The sequence below is a fragment of the Microcebus murinus genome, chromosome 17 (assembly GCF_040939455.1).
Source record: "Microcebus murinus isolate Inina chromosome 17, M.murinus_Inina_mat1.0, whole genome shotgun sequence".
NCBI classification, from domain to species: domain Eukaryota; kingdom Metazoa; phylum Chordata; class Mammalia; order Primates; family Cheirogaleidae; genus Microcebus; species Microcebus murinus.
In genome coordinates, this window is record NC_134120.1 from 402,504 (window position 1) to 422,536 (window position 20,033).

A 20,033-nucleotide genomic window follows, 5' to 3' on the forward strand; every position below is an offset into this window, starting at 1 on the left:
CAAGTTCCCACATTATACAAAAACGAGTACTACTAAAAACATAAACTGCGTTGTGAGTAACGGGACTGAATTCTAGCGATAAAAGAAACTCATGCACATCACAATTACTAAATGACCTCCATACTCAGAACAATGTAAATGCCATGTGAGTGCAAGATCACCTGAGGGACCTGCCTAGAACCCCACCTGCGTGCTTGTAGCACCTGACTGATTCACTTAGCCAAGTTTAAATGACGGAACTTCCCTCAGACGACGTCTATGGCAGAACCTACTATATGTTGTTGTCATGAACTTGTTTTCCCCAAACCCCTCAGGTCACAACCACACCTCCTCTGGGCTCTGTGCTGGACCCTCCGGCATCTGCCTGGCCTCCTGCCAGAGAATAGCCGCAAGGCCGTGCCAGGACCTCCACGTGTGCCCAGCAAAAGACAGCCTTTCAAAACCCAAGGTCTAAACCAGGCGTCCTCAAACTGCGGCCCGCCGAGGACATTTATCCGGCCCACTGGGTGTTTTTGTGGCTGCTGCCTGTCCTGCTTAGCAGCTGACTTGTCCCCGGCCCACAGTGCACATGTGTGGAATGTGCTCCGCACTTTCCAACGGCCCTCAACAGTCTGAGGGACAGTGAACTGGCCTCCTGTTTAAAAAGTTTGAGGACCCCTGGTCTAAACTAAGAGTCTACATACACATTATCTGTTTAATAGCAAACACTTTTAAAAAATACTAACTCCGCCAGGAGTGGAGGCTCACACCTGTAATCCTAGCACTTTGGGAGGCCAAGGCAGGAGGATCGTTTGAGCCCAGCAGTTTGAGGCTGCAGTGAGCTGTGATCGCACCACTGCACTCTAGCCTGGGCAACAGAGCAAGACCCTGCCTCAAAAAAAAAAAAACAAAAGCTAACTCAATGTTGGTGAGGTCTTCTTTGCTAATGACAGCAAAAGCTGACACAGCTTTGGGTGAGCCACGTGTAACAGGCATTAAAGTTTTCTGGTCTATAAATTCAACTTCTCTGCTCCCTCCTGGGGATGAGCTGAACTGTGGGCCAGGTCTGCGTACGCCTAGGCGGGCTCCGCCCTGACCCGCAGGCCTCCCTGACTGGAATTCCAGCTCAGCGACTGCAGCCTTCGTCTCCACCTGGTTCCTGTGAGGACAGACCCAGGCGGCCACCTGTCCTGAGGATCCCAGGACACAGCAGCACCTGAAGTCTGCACACCTTCCACAGCAAGGCCGCCCCCCGCGGACTCTGCGTCCTCACAGGGCGGCGAGTGTGGGTCTGCACACAGCGGCTCCCGCACACACAGGGACGCGTGTGCGGCACCTACACCAGAAGCGGTGGTTTGCCCTGAGACTGCACATGTTCTACAGCAGCCCAGGAACAGGCAAAGAGCTCACATCTGTGACTGGTCTCCTTCCAAAGCCCAGGCTTACCCATAGGACAGAAACACAAGATAAGGTGCTTTTGAATCGAGACGATGGGATCCCCGGTTTCCCGTGACAGTGCTCATGGTACTTACTTTGTTCGACATCTGCTGACAGTGCTGCTCTGTCGTGTGAATCAAGGTCTGGTCCAGATCAACCATGAGCACTAGTTTTCTGTTTCGATGCAGTCGTTGCTGGTCTTCCTTTGCTAGTTTTTCAGCTTGCTAGAGTTTAAAAAAAAAAAAAAGAAAAATGGCAGTGTATTTGGATCCAAAATAAAATACAATTTTGTCAAGAAATGCCCGGTGGCGGGAGGGTGTCTGCCTCCTGCCCTTCCTGGGAACCCGACCGAGGACTGCGCGAGGTGCCAGGAAGCCTTGGACCAGCAGTGGCCCACACGGCTCTCGAAGTACGCAGACAAGAAGCCGACCTTCAAAGATAACCCAAGTCTCATCTTCAACCTGTGCACTGGTACCCTCAGCACACGGACGCAGGCCTGCTCCCTCCACCCCACTATGTCCACCACGCCACCCCACCTCCCACCCCGGCTCTCCGGCTCCCCTGCAGCAGCACCACTACCGCCACCTGGGTCCCTCCCCGCCCCTCCAGCAGAGGGCAGCCTGGAGCCTGCACAGGGCCATCTACCTCATGCCCCGCCAGTCCCCGCCGGTCCGCGCTTCCCTCCCCACGATGCCCTTGGTGGCACAATCACCCCGAGCCCTGCGTGCGGCCACCTCTCACATCCCTCCCTGGCTCAAAGGGACCCAGACCAACCCAGGCGTGCACATCGGCACTGGCCGTGCCAAGGGAGCCTCGAGAGTGACCGGCAAAGGCAGACCCGTTTGTGCAGATGAGAAAGCGGGAGCAAGGGCAGCCCCACATCCCAGGGACGCGGCGCGCCACACGGCACCCGCCTGACGCCGGCTGCAGATCCGCTCATCCCCTTAGCCCCAGTGCACACACAGTGCGCTCAGGCACGTGACTCACCTCGGAGCTCACCATCAGCTCCGGCACGCTGTGCACCATCGACACTGTCGCCGTGGACACAGGGACGTGCTGCTTCCCGTTCTCGCTCTGCAACCTGGGGGACGCAGGGTCGGAGTTACTCGCTCCACAAAAATCACATTTAACTGTACGTGACGAGGCTTCAGCTTCTGTCTCAATTCACATGTACTGACATACATGCACTAACACACTGTGTTCTATCAGCAACTGTGGCAATGTCCTCTGCTATCTAAAGACAGGAAAGCGGATGAAAACCTGATCTCCTGGTCAGAGTCGGAGCTGCAGCACTCACACACTGAGAGTTCGCTGTGGAACACGCTGTGAAAGTCACGCGGAAACAGAAGCCCTCAAACACGAGAACAGGGGAAAAGACCCAGCAACGACTCACAGTGCCAAGCTGAGAAATGAGAAGGAGCACTTGGCGTTGGAGGTCACCTCGCCCCAGTGTGGAGAGGAGAGACTGTGAGATGGGGCGGGGGAGTGCGGTGAGGAGGGGCCTCTGACGTGCGCAGTCTCCAGGCATCACATGGCCCTTGTCTCCATGGCCGGGTGAGAAGACAACCTCGACCACACACGTCTGCAGCACGCTGCAGAGAGCACTGGCGTGACCAGGTGGCCCCAGAAACTGGGGAGCGAAAGCGCTGAACGCAGAGCGTGAGCTGGCACGGGAGGGAGGAAGGGAGGGAGGGAGGGAGGGAGGGAGGGAGGGAGGGAGGGAGGCTGTATCTGGCATCCGAGAGCAGAGCGCCCACCCGGAGCCCCTCTGCAGGTACTTACTGGGTCAGGTCCTGCCCACACTCCGCACACAGGCCTTTCATGACAACCGGGTGGCTGCATCCTTCTAACCGCACCAGAACAGTGCTACAAAACACAAAAGGAAATGCATTTTCAAACTGCTTGGTTTATCATGCTGTGCTAGAAAGAGCACCTGAATAATAAGAAATCTGTACCGTGTCTACAGTGACCTGGCTTAACTTCACACAGGTCAGGTTGCCCTTCCAGGGTGCACTTCTTCGCTTACAAAATGAAGGAACTTTTCACCTATGGGTCTTCCACCCTCCGCCGTGCACACCACAGAACAGCGGAAACACTCAGCACGCCCAAGGGGGGGGGGAGGCTTCGGGACAACATAAAAATCGCCTCAAAATACATTAAATACTGATATGATCCTCTTACATTTGTGACAGAGAATTTATAAAAACCAAAACTGTGTTAATTAAACGCAGTAAGGAACACATTGGTATAATACCAAAAAGCAATGAATTACATCCCATATATTATTCCAAGCACAGAGAACGGTTCTGATTCACCTGTGTTTTTCTGACAGAACTAATACGATATTCCTATCTCTGACGTAAATAGAAACTATTTTCTTCGCACGTCTGGACACTGGTCAGCCGGCAGCAGCCTTGGAAGGAGCCCGGATCCAGAGTGCCCTGGCTCCTGCGGGCCGGTCGGTCAGTGCCCCAGGCCGAGGCTGTGCCGGCCCAGCAGAGACCCTGCATGCGGCGCCCTGGGGACACTGGCCCCGGCCTGCCCATCCATGGGCTCCGAGGCCAGGGCGCCTGCAGGACCCAGCCACCTGCAGCCCTGCCCTCAGCACACATGGCAGCAGCTGCTTCCTTCCTGGGTGCTCGGCTCTGAACACACCCCCACCCCCACCCTACACTCTCAGGGACCACTCTGCCACCCCAGGACGTGGCTCCCCCAGGGTAGAGCAGGTGCCCAAAGCCGGAGAGGGGATGAGGGTTGGGGAGGCCAGGCTGTGGGCCCATCCCGCAGGAAGGGCAAGGCCGGGTGTAGACAGCGCAGCTCCCAGTCTGGTTCCCTCAACTCGGGGCACGTTGGGCTGGGGGTGCTCCTGTCGCCGCAGGAGGGTGTGTGGGGGCCGTGTCTGCAGCAGGCACCCTGGTCCTGGCAGGGAGTGGAGGGCTCTTCCCGGGAGCAAACAGGACGGGCATGTGCAGGGGTGGGAGGAACCGCAGCGAAATGCTGTGGGGTGCAGAGAGGGGACTGGCTTCCCGACACTTCCTAACAGGGCTCTCCTGTCTGGTCTTCAAAAGCCCCAGTTTAATAAGTTTAATGATCTTTCTTCAAAGTTACTGTTTCATTCCTTAAAAACAAGCATTTTTTACAAGCCCTGTGAAAAGATCAGGACGAGGGGTAACAGTGTGCAGGAAAGCCTCAGACACAAAGCCGTTCTGGACCAGAAGTGAGCACACAACACCCAGAGGGCAGGTAAAACCATCCAGCCTCTGCCAGACACTGCCGGTCCTCCCTGGAGTCCACAAGCCACCGACACCGTCCTGGACAACATCCCCCGGAAAATCCAAGGGCTGCGTGCCCAAGACTTTCCCAAAGGACCCACGACAAGTCAGGAACCAGGGAAAGTAGAAGCTCAATAAAACCCGGAGGTACCAAGACCACATACATGGTCCACCACCCCAGGGCTTCACCCGAGCCCAGAACTCACAACGTTCTCTCCTGGCTGGCTGGGTTACTGCTTACTCGTCAGGCAGCCCTCTGAGAACTCCACTTTGGACACCTGCCTTTCTGACTTGCCAGGAGGGTGGATGCTGCTCCCTGACAAGAGCCTTGGTCGGGGCCATCGGCACGGGGTGGGGGGGTTCTTCTCAGGACAGGACCACAAACGGACCCCTGCCCCGTTCACCCAGATTAGCTGAGGGTAGGGCCAGATTCTGCTCAAAAGTGGCTGTGATTTCACTTCACACTTGTCCGTACAAATGCCATGTCATTTAAACACTCTAAAAGGGGCGCCACACACAACAGTCCACAAACATTTGAAGCAAACGTCAACTGAACCCTTGTTCTCCCATATAACGATCTCAGGAACTTGTCACTTCAAGCAGACCTCTGCAGGCTGTCAAGACAAATCAACTGTAAAACAGACTCGAGTGTGACCGCAGGATTTGCTCAGGAAGAGCTGAAGGCTGCCCGCGGAGCAGCTCCCTGTCCAGCCCTGCTGGTCTGCAGCCAGCGGCTAGAACCCTGGAGCTGCTATTGGAACTGCCACTCTGATGATCAGAGGAGAAAGAAAACCACAGGAAACCCTGTTTAAACGCAAGTACTATGGCCTGGGCTCCTTAGAGGGACAGAAACGGCTCTTCGCCAGGCAACGTCTGGAGTGTCACAGAGACAAGGACGGACTCTCGTGACGAGCACCTTCCGGCACCAGGCTGGAATCAAGGCAGTACTCCTGTCCTCACAGACACACACAGCCTGCCTTGGGAAGACTTCCAGAGACAGTCGCAGCCATCCCTTGGCATCCACAGGGGACTGGTTCCAGGACCCCTGCAGATGTCGAAATTCACCCATCCCCGAGTCCCACAATGGGCCCTGCAGAACCCAGAGACACAAAACGTGGGCCCTCGATGTACACAGGTTTTGCAGCCCACAAATACCCCACGGATGTGCAGAACAGACTATGTTTGTTGAAACAAATCTGTGTGAACCCCTGAAGTTCAAACTGTGTTGTTTAGGGTCAACTGTAAATTGTCAGCAAAGACTGACTCAGCTGAAACTCACATTTTAGAGAAACCCAATATTGATGGGCTGTAAAATGAAAATTAGGGCAATCTCTACCTGCGGGCCTCTATGGACAGAGGCCAGCAGAGCCCCCACAGGGCCGCAGAAACTCACTAGTCAACTGTCTTTCAAACCGTGTCACAAAGGTCAGCCGGCATTGTGGGGGAGGCCAGCATTCATGGGCTTCAGACGGCAGCCCCAAGGGCAGCACAGTCCACTCAGACCAACTCCCCACAGCGCAGAACAGTGAGCAGCTCCGAATCCCAACTGCACACACACACACCTGTGGAATCCACCAGGCTAAGGCAACTGAAAGTCACAAACTGAGTCCTAACACATGACGAGAACTGCCAAAGGAAACACAAACAGGGCTTGAACCAATGCTTCTGCCAACCGCTCCTCCTCATCCCCACGTGCAGGGCCCGCAGGAATATCCCTGGAAACGCTACCTTCACATTACCACAACACGCCATGGAACGCCCACAAACGCCCTGTACACACACGCACAGGGACATGTGGAAATGGAGGACGCATTTTAAATTCAATGTCATATTGGTGTGGCTTTCTCTAAAGCAGGGACTCAACTGCTATCCATGGATTAGTGGCACGGGAATCAGTGAGTCTCTTGAATTACGGGAATACCTTTGGTGCCACCTAGATGCTTCCTTAGAGGAGAAACTATAACACATCCGTTTCTCAAAGAGCCCTATGATGATAAACCACTGCTGTAAAACACCTCGAGACCTCAAAAAAAAAAGTAAGGTACACACTGTTGGGAACTTGTCATCAAACTAACTATCTGGCTGATTAACCAATGTACTGGGTTGGCTGGATTCACTACATTAACTTATTTGAACATGGAGTGTCTGTACTAACTAGCTGTATAACCAAGTTACATACCTGTCTGGTCTTCAGTGGCTCTTTTTGTATAATCAGAGGAGCAGAATGAAAAACCAGAAGAGCTCTTCTATTCTGTGGTTTTCCACCCGGCGAACACACCAGCATTGGGACTCACCTCCACAGTCCGTGGGCTTACAAAGCACTAATTAGGGCCCAAGAAAGGTAGGGTAACTCTTCTGAGGTCCAACCACAGTGCCCACAGAGCCACAGTCCCGTCCTTCTAAGGAAGCCAGGCAGACAGCTCCTTTTGAAGGTGTGGCCTGAACCCTCCCGGGCACACCCACCAGCGTTCAGTGGGCAGGAGTGGGCGCCCATGTCAAAGGCCAGGACCCAGGCTCCATATCTCCAAATGATGTGCTGGGGCCACCTCTGTATCTGGTACGTGGAGTCAGGGCACTGAGGGGCTGCAATGAAAAGATGACCCTGTCCTAGTCCTTGCTGCTGTGGAACCAGGCACTTAGACGCTCAGCGAAGGCAGGCTGGTGCAAGCCAAAGGGAAAGGGCACAGTGGCCATGCAGAGGAGGGTGAGTGTTGGCCCATAGAAACCGTGATGTCCCTTCCCGAGGGAAGCTCTCACACCCAACCCACAGCATGCAGGCACACTTTCTCTGGAGTTTCTGTTCCTTACAATCGAAACAACCTCAGCCACGTGTACCCACATGTCAACCTAACCTCAGAGCACAACACTGGTAAATTCAGACATCAACCGGACACTTACGTGCTCACCCATTTCACGAAAAGAAACATATCCCCTTATGAGACTGGAACAGAAGTTCCGACAGCCCTCGAAGATGCCCACTGTGGCCAGGCAAAGGGTCACTGCACTGGCTGCAGGACCTGAGTTCTGCTCCTTCCTCAGTCACGAGGCAGAACTACACCAAGTTTTACAACTGCGCTTCACAAAGTTTACAGAACGTAAAAACAAGCACACACCCAGCAGTTTATATTTCAATAACAAGTCTGGAGCTTGCCTAATTAGACCTGCACTCACAGCCACCCTTGAGTTTTCTTAACTTGTAAAAGTGGAATCTTAAAGGAGAGGGGGACCGCCTACTGCAGAAGGAAAGGAATGAATGCAATTGCTTTCCCAGAAAGAGTAACTCCAGATCGCTAAGGAAGTTTTCCTTTCAATTCAAAATGCCCCTCAGCAAAATCACAGCTGGCGACCGTCCACCTGTGGAGAAGTGTCTGGGTCCTCTTTCCGACGTTCTCACGGAGCGCAGCCCCTTCGGGCACCCCTGCCCACCCCGAAGAAGCTGTAGCACTGCAACCCGGAGGCACTTTCCCGCCCTGGATCCTCAGGCCTGCGCCTCTCTCCAACCCAAGCCCGCGCAGGACTCTCCCAGCACAATACTCCCCTCTCTCAAGACCCGTCCCCCTCCGCGGCCCAGGACCCAGAACCCTTGTCCCCGGCCCAGGATCCCGCCTCCTCCCTCAGACCCGACACCCGCCACCCTCCTGCTCCCTAGTCCCGGAACCGTCCACCTCCCGGCGAGGCGCACTCACCCGGGGGCCACCACCTGGCCCGGCTGCGCACACAGCTCCCGCACCACGCCGGCGCGTTCCGACCGGAGCCTGCGCTCGGCCCGCGCGGAGCGCACGCAGCTACCAGAGGCGGCGCGGGACGGAGCGGGCCCGGAGGGCTGCGCGGAGGCGGCGGCCTCGCACACAGCCAGCACGGAGCCGATCCGCACGGTCGCGCCTGCCGCCACCCGCCACTCGAGCAAGCGCAGCGGCGCGGGGCCCGGGCAGCGCACCTCGGCCACGGCCGCCGACGGCGCGCCCTCGGCAGGAACGCGGCCCGCGGCCGGCGCCTCCATCGCGAACGCAGGGCGGGCGGCAGAGCTCAGGGCGCGGCGGGGCCCGGGGTGCGGCGGCTCCGCTCCGGCACCGGCTTCACCCGCCGTCGGCCCGCGCCGGCTTCCTGGAGCGCGCTGACGTCACGGCGGCCCGCGTGTGCCGCGTGCGTGCGTACGCACGCTCAGGGCCGCGAGTAAACAAGGCGCCCACGCGGAGCCCGGCGCGCCGCGCCAGCTACGGGCCCGGAAGCGTCCTGGGACCGAGCCTGTGGGCCGCACGCGGGAGCGCGTCACTGCGGCCGTCTCTCCGGACCGCCGCGCCGGCCGGACATTGGGGCCCCCCCCCCGCCCCGTCACGCGCTCGGCTCGACCGCGTAATACGAGTCCCGGCATGCAGCGCGAACTCTGTTTTCTCCCGGCGCGCACCGCGAGTCGCGACGTCGCGAGACTACGGGTCCCGGCTTGCCGTGCGCGAACCCTGTCCTCCACTCCCGGGGCGCGCCGGTTCTCGCAGCGTCGTGAGACTACGGGTCCCGGCATGCCGTGCGCGCCGCGGTCTTGGCGGCTTCTCTTTCTCGTAACGCCGGTGCTTCGACGCGGGCTGCTGCAGCCGAGCGGGGGCGGGCTCGTCCCCCGATTCCTGCGGCAGAGTTTCCGGGACTCGCGGGCGCCCTCCGTGTGTGTCGTGGAAGGAAGAGCGCGGCCTCCGCCCGGTGGTCTCGGGCGCAGGAGCCGGTGTGAGGTCGCGCAGCCCGAGCTCGCGCGGCCGGAGACGCAGAGGTCCCGGGCGCGGCTGCCGGGGGACGCTTACGTTACAGGCACTGCGGAGGCGGTTTCTGAGCCGTTGGTGAGGGTTTACGGTAAAGTAGCGTTGGCTGTTGGCAGGAACCTGTGAACTAAAATAAAATTTTAAGTCTCACCCCTCCTCCCACGGGCTGACTGAATGGAACCCCTCGTGGCCGAAGGGATATCCTAGAACTAAATTGCCTGCCTGGAGGGAGGAGGTCAGACAGGTCTTATCATGCCCCCTCCCTTCTTGGGACATCCTTTGTAACCCATTAACAGGCCTAAGGCTATGCAAGAAACACCTGCAGGTCCTCGATTTACACAACAAATACATAGTGGCTTATCTCTGATAAGCAGCTCTTAAGTTAAAACATTGCAAGCCTCTAGACAGGGTTTCAAGTCTTTAGCCAATTACAAGCCAAAGAATCTTTAAACCCATGTATAACCCTTTGAGATGTCCCACGAATTGATTAATGACTTTCCCTGTAACCCCTGTCTCCCTGAAATGTATAAAACCAAACTGTAACCCAACCACAGCGAGTCCACTTGCTCAAGGCTTTTCGGGCGTGACCCCGGGTCATGGTCCTGAAGTTTGGCTCAGAGTAAATTTCTTTAAAATGTTTTTACAGAGTTTGGGTTTTTTCCATTGACAAACCGGAAGGTAAGGGCAGGCCAGCTTTAACAGTAGCCGGCTGGCTGGCTCTGTGGGGGCCTGACTGAAGTCCCAGATGTTGCCTGGGCCTCATAAAGTTTGTCCTGTAGCACAGGCTGCAGTTTTTCTTTCCTAATCGTAGTGAGCGGTGTGTACCAAAAATAATATTGTAAGGCCCTCACCACAACTGAACGGTGTCCTTACTGGCCAGAAAAACCTTATAACTGAGTTCCCAGCCAGGAAAGGAAGGGAGGTTGGACACTACAACTGGCTCACGCCTGTAATCCCAGCACTCTGAGAGGTCAAGGCAGAATTGCTTGAGCCCAACGGTTTGAGGTTGCAGTGACTTGTGATGACTCCACTGCACTGTCTCAAAACAAACAAAAAAATCACTAGGCTGACAAAACAGACTCTGGAAATACAGCATTAAATTACAAACAGGACCTAAGGCCTGCAGGGCAAAGGTTAGGTCACACCTGCAGGCCATTAATTTGCTTATCAGATCTGAGTCTGTATATTGTGACTTGTCTGTGTGATTAGCAGACTTAAAAGATTCTACTGAATAGGAGCCTTTAGACAAAGCTTTACTTTTTTTTTAACTTTGCAACAGGTTTATTTTTGCTTTATATCTATTACAGTGTCTGAAAGGTTTACTTCTTTAACCAGTTACCCATCAAAGAATTCCTGAACCCACCTATAACCTGTAAGCCCCTCCTGCACACTTTTTCTGGCTAAACCAAGGTGGCCTTCTATGTATCGATTTATGATTTTGTCTGCAATTCCTATCTTCCTGAAATGCATAAAACCAAATTGTATCCAAACAGCCTTGGGCATGCTTTCTCAGGAACTCTTGAAATTGTGTACCCCTGCGGCATGGTCACTCATTGGTTCAGAATAAATCTCTTAAATTATTGCAGAGTTGGAGTTTTTTCCCCCAATAACAGTGGTACTGTTCTCTTTGTTCTGTGTATTTCTGTCCTGACATATATAAATTTTCTATGCAATTGAGATTGTCCTGTATTTGCTGCTTTCTCACACACTTGGCATTATATGATAGCTTTTCTCATGATAGTAAGCATTTTGGAAACTATGTTAATTCTTAATTATAACAGCAGCAGAATGAGTAATATCTTTCAGCCATTATCACCTTTTTGCTATTACAAGAACATTTTTCTGTAGCAACAAGGTTTTGTCTGTCCCTGTGTCCCAGCATCAGACCACAACTTTTATGTAACAAAATTGTGAGTTTTTCAATTGCCAAGGACCCCCAGATTAATGGTCACCTAACTTGAGCATGCCCAGATGAACCAAGTGTGCAACCACCAGTGGGACCCAAGTACTCAAACTGAAGAGTGGGGACTGGCTCAGGGACCAAAGAAGTGGACACTGCCTGGCGAGGTCCAGGATCCAATTAGACCGAGCTCTGGCATCACCCCATGGCAGGACCAGTTGGATTATGCCTCATGACCCTCTGACTATAAAACCTGCCCCAATCCTTAGCTTGGGAAGACATTTGAGTCCCACTCCTGTGTCCTTGTTTTGGCCACCTGATAATACACCTTTGTTGCTGCAAAAACTGATGCTTTAGTGTTCAGCTTTCTGTTGCACATGGGCAAAACAGACCCAGTTTGGTTCAGTTACACCTGTCTGCTTTCTGCAGCCCCTGCCCCCCTGACTACAAGGGCAACGTGGTGCTGGCCAGAGAATTTTTATGGAATTTTTTAAAATGGTGGTTGTGGGAATATCGTGCAGCAGTGATATTGTTTTTCGGTATCTCAGAATCCATTAAAAACACAGCAACCAGGTAAAACTAAGGGCAAGGGCAGTATTTACAACACAACCAGATGATGAGGAATTCCCATGAACTCCAAGTACCGTGAGGACAAACCACGCACAAGCCCTCGGTGATGCTGGGGTGACAAAGTGGGGGCAGAGGTCTCCATGCCCCGCATCAGTGGATTGATCTTAAAGAGCGCTGACGCACATGCTCACGTTGCCCTCTACAAAGGCTGGTGTTCATTACTACAAGCAGTGTGTGAACTTATATAAAATGGGAAGGACCATTTGTTATTAGTGACTCTGAAATACCTCATTGATGGAATTGATAGGCGGATGTAGATAGGTACAGCTAGCCATAGATGATTATGACTTTAACCTGAATAGATGCCATATCGTCTTGAAATCAGTTCAAATAGGGATGATCTATAGCATGTGAATCTTAATTATCTTCAATTGGTATGCCACCTTTCATTAAAATCATTCTGGCCATGGTGGCTCACACCTGAAATCCCAACATTTTGGGAGGCTGACGTGGGAGGATTGCTTGAGGCCAGGAATTCCAGACCAGCCTGGGCAATACAGTGAGACACCATCTCTACAAAAGAATTTAAAAATGGCTGGGTGTGGTGGCTCATGCCTGTAATTTTACCACTCTGGGAGGCTGAGGTGGGAGCATTGCTTAGCTCAGGAGTTTGAGATGAGCCTGAGCAAGAGCAAGACCTATCTTTACTAAAAATAGAAAAAATTAGCCGGGTGTGGTGGCATGCACCTGTAGTCTCAGCTACTCAGGAGGCTGAGGTAGGAGGATTGCTTGAGCCCAAGAATTTGAGGTTGCTGTGAACTAGGCTGATTGATGCCATGGGCACTCTAGCCTGGGCAACAGAGCAAGACTCTGTCTCAAAAACAACGTTTTAAAATTAGCTGGGTATGGTGGCGCATGCCTGTAGTCCCAGCTGTTTGGGAGGCTGAGGTGAGAAGGATCCTTTGAGCCCAGGTATTCGAGGTTGCAGTGAGCTATGATGGTGCCACTGCACTACAGCCTGGACAACAGAGCAACAGAGAAAGACCTTATCTATTTTTTTTTTTTTTTGAGACAGTCTTGCTTTGTTGCCCAGGCCAGAGTGAGTGCCGTGGCATTAGCCTAGCTCACAGCAACCTCAAACCCCCGGGCTCAATCAATCCTTCTGCCTCAGCCTCCCGAGGAGCTGGGACTACAGGCATGCGCCACCATGCCCAGCTAATTTTTTCTTTATATATTAGTTGGCCAATTAATTTCTTTCTATTTATAGTAGAGACGGGGTCTTGCTCAGGCTGGTTTCAAAGTCCTGACCTCGAGCAATCTGCTTGCCTCGGCCTCCCAGAGTGCTAGGATTCCAGGAGTGAGCCACTGCGCCCGGCCGAAAGACCTTATCTCTAACAACAACAACAACAAAATTAAATAAAAAATCAACTATGTTACTAGTATCATGAAATAGAAAAAAAAAACAAAAACAAATACCAGGCAAGTTGAGAGCTTGTTTGGAGGTTCTAGCAGGGGAGCACAGCTACTCGTATACCCTCGACGGAAGATGGTCCTCCTTTGGCGGGGAAGGTCGTCCTCCTGGACCTAGCGCGCACCTTCGGGAGGGACGCACATGGAGCGGTGAGGGAGGAAGGGGACGCCGGCCTCACCAGCCAGATCAGCCGAATCAACCCTGGCGATCAGTGGGGTGACAGATGTCGCAGCCAGATCGCCCTCAGATCCAACCAGACAAGTTGAAACAAAATTTTACCTTATTGGAAAGAAAGACAACAGCTTCCTAGACCTCAGTTAATTACTGAGAAATAAAATAAAATCCTAAGCCCCCCAACTGACTGAACAGACCCTCTCTTGGCCAAGGGGACAGCAGAGAAACTTTAACACTGAGTTTCCAGCCATGGCCTGTGGGAGGCTGGACACGCCTCCTTACACCCCTCCCTCGGTAACCCTGTCAGGGTTCCTGGGGGTCCAACCAGAGCCCATCCTTGGAAAAACCGCCCCCCTGCTGACTTCAACCAATCACGAATGCCGCTCCCCTTGCAGTTTCTGCACTCTGGCCAGCACTCTTTCCTGACAGACCAGTGACCACAGAGTGGGTCTGGCTGGTCTACAGAGGATGTGCCACAGACGGTTTTCGGGTCCTCTGCCTCACCTTTTGACATCGAAGGGCCAAGAACTTCCTCTCGGATCATGCTGAGGCCTCCATTTTTTCAACATGGGACCCATGAAGCTCAAGTGCACATGTGCATGTTTCTCCTTTTATAAATACTCCCGACTCCTCCCACAGCTTTTAAAGTACTTGCATGTCTATTTGGCCACCCCACTCAGCACAAATTCCTGTCCCTCCCTCACCCTCAAAGTGCTTGCTCTCAGGTATTCTGCCTAAAGCTAGGATTCCCAGCCTGCAGGCTTCAACCCTTCATAAGAAAGCTCTCCTTTCCACATTATGAATCACGTCATTCTTCACTGGACACTATTTTGCAGAAAGTGAGAACATAGTAAGGAAAAATAGTGTTGGACTAAAAGGAAGAAGCTGAGGCAAAATTAAAATGAGAGATTATTTGGGCCAAGCTTGAGGATGCAACTCAGGAGCACAGATTAAAGCTGCCTAGAACATACAGTCTGATCACCAGCAGTTACAAGCGGACTTTTTTTTTTTTTTTTTTTTTGAGACATAGTCTCACTCTGTTGCCCAGGCTAGAGTGCCATAGCATCAGCCTTCAGCCCAGCTCACAGCAACCTCAAACTCCTGGGCTCACGCGATCCTCCTGCCTCAGCCTCCTGAGTAGCTGAGACTACAGGTACATGCCACCATGCCCGGCTAATTTTTTCTATATATTTTTTAGTTGGCCAATTAATTTCTTTCTATTTTTAGTAGGGATAGGGGGTCTCGTTCTTGCTCAGGCTGGTCTGGAACTCCTGACCTTGAGCGATCCTCCCGCCTTGGCCTCCCAGAGTGCTGGGAATACAGGCGTGATCCACTGTGCCTGCCCAATCAGATTTTTAAAGGAAAAGAGGAGGCAGGTCCTGAGTTATTTACCAAGAATTTGGATTAAAATGTCATAGGCTATCGATTGGCTCTACATTGGTCTTTGCATCACAAGTTCTAAGAACATGATGATAATTAGTGGGTGAGGCAGCCAGCTGGGCACGGAGGACTGTAAACAGCTGCCCCTGGGCATGGGTGTGGGGCATGGCTGAAGGCCCGCGTTCCCGTGTCTCTGGGCCTGCATCCCTCACCGAGCTCCCACCGCTCTGAGCTCTTTTTCTTTTCTCAGATGGCATAAGCTGCAACCTCTTATCCAAGATTCGTTGAAACAGATGTATTTCAGAACTTTCCAGATTTTAGGAGAGTAACGTGTGCATAGACCATCTGGGGCCTGGCACGGTACCGTCACCAAATGCATCAGGATTTCTGTAGCAAAATGCAAGTGGAACGGGAAGACCACAGATAGCCGCATGTCAGCTCGAGTCGTGTTTGCCACCAAGTGAATTACACAAAACTTTCCGTGTTTATCATGATGAGATGCTGCCACGCTAGAAGGAAATACTTTCCACGCTTAGAACCGTGGATTTGGAGACCACAGATAAGCAGGCTGTAATGCAGCCAGCTCTACCCTGAAATCTAGTCTCACCTCCTTTCTCTAGAGTGGTTTTTGCTCAAACACCGAAGGAGCGTATTGTCACTTTTCCTTGCTGGGGAATGTTACCTCCAGACTCCACTGCACCTTTTGACTAGCAGACAAGGGTCACTAACGTGCCATGAGGCCAAAACTGGGAGAGGAACCTTTGCATTCTCAGGTAATTAAGGGGCCACATGCCAAGGGCCGTCGAAACAAAATGGAACAGCTTTTCCAACAAATACTGTTTATCTGAATAAATGATTGATAACACATGTAATACAGAATATATTTGATGTTTTGTTTGATATGTTATTTTTGCTCTTTTTACAAGAGGACTGGGCAGGGAGGAGTCGGTGTGCACCAGACCAGTCCGGCTAGGACAGGCTGGAGTGCTGGCTTGGACTGAGTCCCAGCGGCGGGTGTAGGACCTGCCTGCACGGCACCAGGGGAGGAGGGCAAAGGTCAGGGTGCATTTCACAGGGGCCTGCGCTTCCTTGGTCTTGGCAGCCACTTGAAGGGCCGGGGGGGGGGGTCAGATCAGAGGAGCAAGGACGGGGCCTCTGTTCCTCTGTCCCTGCAACCAGCACATAAGGGGACAATTCTTTTCTCTTTCTTTTCTTTTTTTTTTTTAATAGAGACGGGGTCTCACTGTTGCTCAGGTTAGTCTTGAACTCCTGAGCTCAAGGAATCCTCCTGCCTCGGACTCCCAGGGTGCTGGGACTACAGGCGTGAGCTACCGGGCCCGGCCAAGGCAACGATTCTGCCACTCAGGGAGCTGCCTCCCTCGGGAGGTCAGGGGCCCAGCTTCGGCTTCAGACTGCTGTGCTGGGGCGCCTCTCAGGTCTGCTGCGGAGCTGTGGGGCCCCAGTGTCGGGCCGGCCTGCCACGGGGAGGCTGCCACAGGGGCCCTGCCATGAGGGCCCTGCCACGAGGGCCCTGCCACGAGGAGGCTGCCACGGGGAGGCTGCCACGGGCCCTTGTCACGGAGGCCCTGCCATGAGGAGGCTGCCACGGGCCCTTGTCATGGAGGCCCTTTCACAGGGGAGGGCCTGGCACGGGGGCAGGGGCTCCGCACTCGCCTGCAGTCTTTGGCGGGCACAGGTGAGTATCTGCAGCCCACGTCAAGTACCAGCTACTCGGGAGGCTGAGGCAGGAGGATCGCTTGAGCCCAGGAGTTTGAGGTTGCTGTGAGCTAGGCCGACGCCACGGCACTGTAGCCTGGGGGACAGAGTAAGACCCTGTCTGAAAAAAAAAAAAAAGAAAGAAAGGAATCCATTTGGGTCATGGTTCCGGAGGCCGAAAGTCCCAGGTCAAGGGGCTCCGTGTGGTGAGGCCGCCCTGCTGGGCCGCCCCGTGGAGGAAGGCGGCCGGGTGAGAGAGAAAGTGCCCGGGGACTGATGACCCTCCTTCCTCAGGAGCTCATCACTGCCTCGGCCACAGCATCAACCTAGCCCTGAGGGCGAGCCCGGGACCCCTCACCTCCTGAAGGCCCCGCCTCTCAACAGGGCAGCCTTGGGGGTCAGGTCTCCAGCCCGTGGACTGGGGGGGCACAGTCGAGCCGTGGCAGCGTCCTAGTGGGTGTGCGTAGTTGTTCCTCGTTGCGGTTCGCCTGACCTCTAACGCTATTTCCGTGACCTGTAATGACATCGGACGTCTTGCCGTGTGCTCACTGGTCATTTATATCTATCCTCTCAAGAAATGCCCACTCACACCTGTTGCCCGTCGTAAAGTCGGGCGATGTGTCTTTTTTTTTTTTTTTTTTTTGAGACAGAGTCTCACTCAGTTGCCTGGACTGGAGTGCCATGGCGTCAGTCTAGCTCACAGCAACCTCAAACTCCTGGGCTCAAGGGATCCTCCTGCCTCAGCCTCCCAAGTAGCTGGGACTACAGGCATGCGCCACCATGCCTGGCTAATATATTTTCCTATATAGGTTCAGTTGTCCAGCAAATTTCTTTCTATTTATAGTAGAAATGGGGTCTTGTTCTTGGTCAGGCTGGTTTTGAACACCTGACCTCGAGTGATCCACCCACCTCGGCCTCCCAGAGAGCTAGGGTTACAGGCGTGAGCCACCGAGCCCGGCCTAAGAGACTCACTTTAGATCCAAAGACACAAATGGATTAAAAGGGAAAGGATGGAACAAGACACTCCAAGCACCTAGTGACGAAAAGAGCCGGGGTGGCTGTGCTGATGGCGTCTGCGCCGACTCTCCACGGAACCGCGTGTCCGCCTGTGTCTGGCGCTCCTTACTATGACCGCACACGTGGGCGACGTTAGTCCCTGGGAGCCTGGTGGCATTTGCTACTGGCCAGTTCTCTCGGGGCAACCCCACCTTGTATATTTTATTACTGCATTTCCGTCTTCTGGGTTGGTTTGGGGGCCTTGAACGTGTGCCGCGTCCCAGGCAGGGTCTAACCGTTCTGCAGCCTGAGGCCTTCCGGACATCTAGGCTGGCCTCTCGCCTGAAGTGGAAATTCCCTTTGAGTTTTCTTCTCCATATGTTTTGAACCGGATCGGACAGACCAAAGGGGACAACGAACCTCCTCCTCCTCCTCTTCCTCCTCCTCCTCTTCTTTTGGGGTGGTCTTTGAGACAGCGCCAACCCTCGGGGTGCACAAGTTCACAGTCCCTTTACTTTGGGGAGTGTGGGCGGGACAGGGTGGCACAGAGGACGTCCGTCCGGGGTGGGAGGGCCTGATGACATGTCCGAGAGAGACCTCCTGGCAGGAGAGACTAAAGTCGGCGGGCGGGCGGGTCACCCGTGAGATCCAGCGTCTGGGTGCAGAGCACGTGTGTGGAGACGCTGCTGCACGGCAGATTAACTCCAGAACCACCGCGCTGTGCGAGTGACACACGCACCAGGCAGCTCCGTTCTGCACGGCGTGAGTGCCAGGGCCATTGCGGCTTAATCGGCTGTTCCCTGACGCTTTTTACCACTCCCGCGGGCCAGCCGTGGGGCGCTTCACTTCCAGCGGGATGGCTCTTTGAGAAGAGCCATGAAAACAAACGCACTGTGTTTTGGCTACGCGGAACACGCTGCCTTCTTGTTTGTTTCTGTATTTTAAAGGAGGCAGCAGAGCACGCCGTGTGGATCTCCGAAAGAGCGACAACTGGGAAATGCCAGGGCGCATGTGCTCTGGGCACGAAGACAACATCTGCACCCCTGTCGCCATGACGGCCGCGGGCGCCCCACGGGCCGGTTTGCGTGGAAGGCGGAGCCTGCCGCTCCTGAGCAGAGGCGTGGCTGAGCAGGGTGGGCCTCAGGACCAGAGCGCCAGGGGCGCAGGGTGCTGTGACCGCCGTTCTCGGGACAGCCCATGGCCTTGGAAGGATTCTGCTGCGTCTTGGCGTCTTCCCCTGGAACGTTAATTGTGCCAGAGAGAGAAGGCGTGGAGGAGTTTGCTATTTGAGGCTTCCCATTCGCTTGGTTTTAATTTTCTATTGTTATTGTGAGACAGGTGTTGAGAAAATAAAACATATTTTGGAGTGGATCTGGCTCACATTTCCAAGCCAAGCTTTCATTTAATAATTCCCTTTCTCAGATGCAGAGGCAGATAGTGAGCATTCCTGCCAGCCTGAGGGTTTCTGGGCACCTTTCAGCTTTTCCAGTGCCGTAGTTGTCACCAAAGGTATACTCAGTACATTCCAGGGGAGTGAATGCTTTAGTGAGCTCTAAAGTATTTACTTTTCCTAACATGCTTATTCTGGCACAACAACAGCAACAGCCTATTGACTATTGTGTATTATAATGTATTCTTTGCATCTGGAAAAAGTATATATTTTGGAAAGATGAGTGTAGGGCTCATTTGACTTTACATCATCAGACTGGTCTAAAAAAGGCTTTAAAAAGAGATCTCTGGGCTTCATAGGCCGACTGCAGATTGTCCATGCACCTGTGGCAGGCTCTCTTCTGTTTAGCTTTAAAAATCCTAAGCTGGGCACCGTGGCTCACACCTGTAATCCTCACACTCTGGGAGGCCGAGGCAGGAGGATCGTTTGAGCTCAGGAGTTTGAGACCAGTCTGAATAAGAGCGACACCCCCGTCTCTACTAAAAATAGAAAGAAATTAATTGGCCGACTAAAAATATACAGAAAAAATTAGCCGGGCCTGGTGGCACATGCCTGTAGTCCCAGCTACTCGGGAGGCTGAGGCAGGAGGATCGCTTGAGCCCAGGAGTTTGAGGTTGCTGTGAGCTAGGCTGACGCCATGGCACTCTAGCCTGGGCAACAGAGGGAAACTCTGTCTAAAAAATAAATAAATAAAATAAATAAATAAACTAAAAATAAAAATCCTATAGGGCATCAGTGATGATTTATTTGAATGTTGGTTTCAGAAGAATCCTTATTACTTGGAGATACGTACTGAAACATTTACAGATTAAGTATTATGACACATGGGATTCATTTCAAAATAATCAGGGTTAGGGGTTTCAGGTACGTCTACAGCTGGATGGTTCTAAGCTGATAACGGTTGGATGGGGCAATAGGAATGTCAGCATTTTCACGTCTG

General features: G+C 53.3%; 2 protein-coding genes across 4 annotated transcripts in view; one reads left to right on the forward strand and one right to left on the reverse strand.

Moving 5' to 3' along the window:
* The window catches only part of CTDP1 (CTD phosphatase subunit 1), a 53,128-nt gene extending 44,120 nt beyond the window's left edge, over positions 1 to 9,008 (reverse strand). Inside the window, exons 1-4 of one of the 3 annotated variants that reach the window (XM_012788908.3) lie at positions 8,375 to 9,000; positions 3,199 to 3,282; positions 2,404 to 2,497; positions 1,512 to 1,640 (exon numbers count right to left, since the gene is read on the reverse strand). In XM_012788908.3, the coding sequence (XP_012644362.3) occupies positions 1,512 to 1,640; positions 2,404 to 2,497; positions 3,199 to 3,282; positions 8,375 to 8,688 (621 nt within the window). In that variant the 5' untranslated portion in view covers positions 8,689 to 9,000. Of the gene's footprint in view, positions 1 to 1,511; positions 1,641 to 2,403; positions 2,498 to 3,198; positions 3,283 to 8,374 lie in introns of all 3 variants that reach the window. The other 2 variants (XM_012788909.3, XM_075993783.1) reach the window with 2 other exon arrangements.
* A 115-nt stretch (positions 9,009 to 9,123) lies between these two features.
* On the forward strand, positions 9,124 to 18,969 carry LOC142861612 (uncharacterized). Its single transcript, XM_075993755.1, has 2 exons — positions 9,124 to 9,527; positions 18,591 to 18,969. The coding sequence occupies exons 1-2, from the start codon at positions 9,206 to 9,208 to the stop codon at positions 18,890 to 18,892; spliced, it is 624 nt and encodes a 207-aa protein (XP_075849870.1). The 5' UTR covers positions 9,124 to 9,205; the 3' UTR covers positions 18,893 to 18,969.
* Positions 18,970 to 20,033: the final 1,064 nt, after the last annotated feature.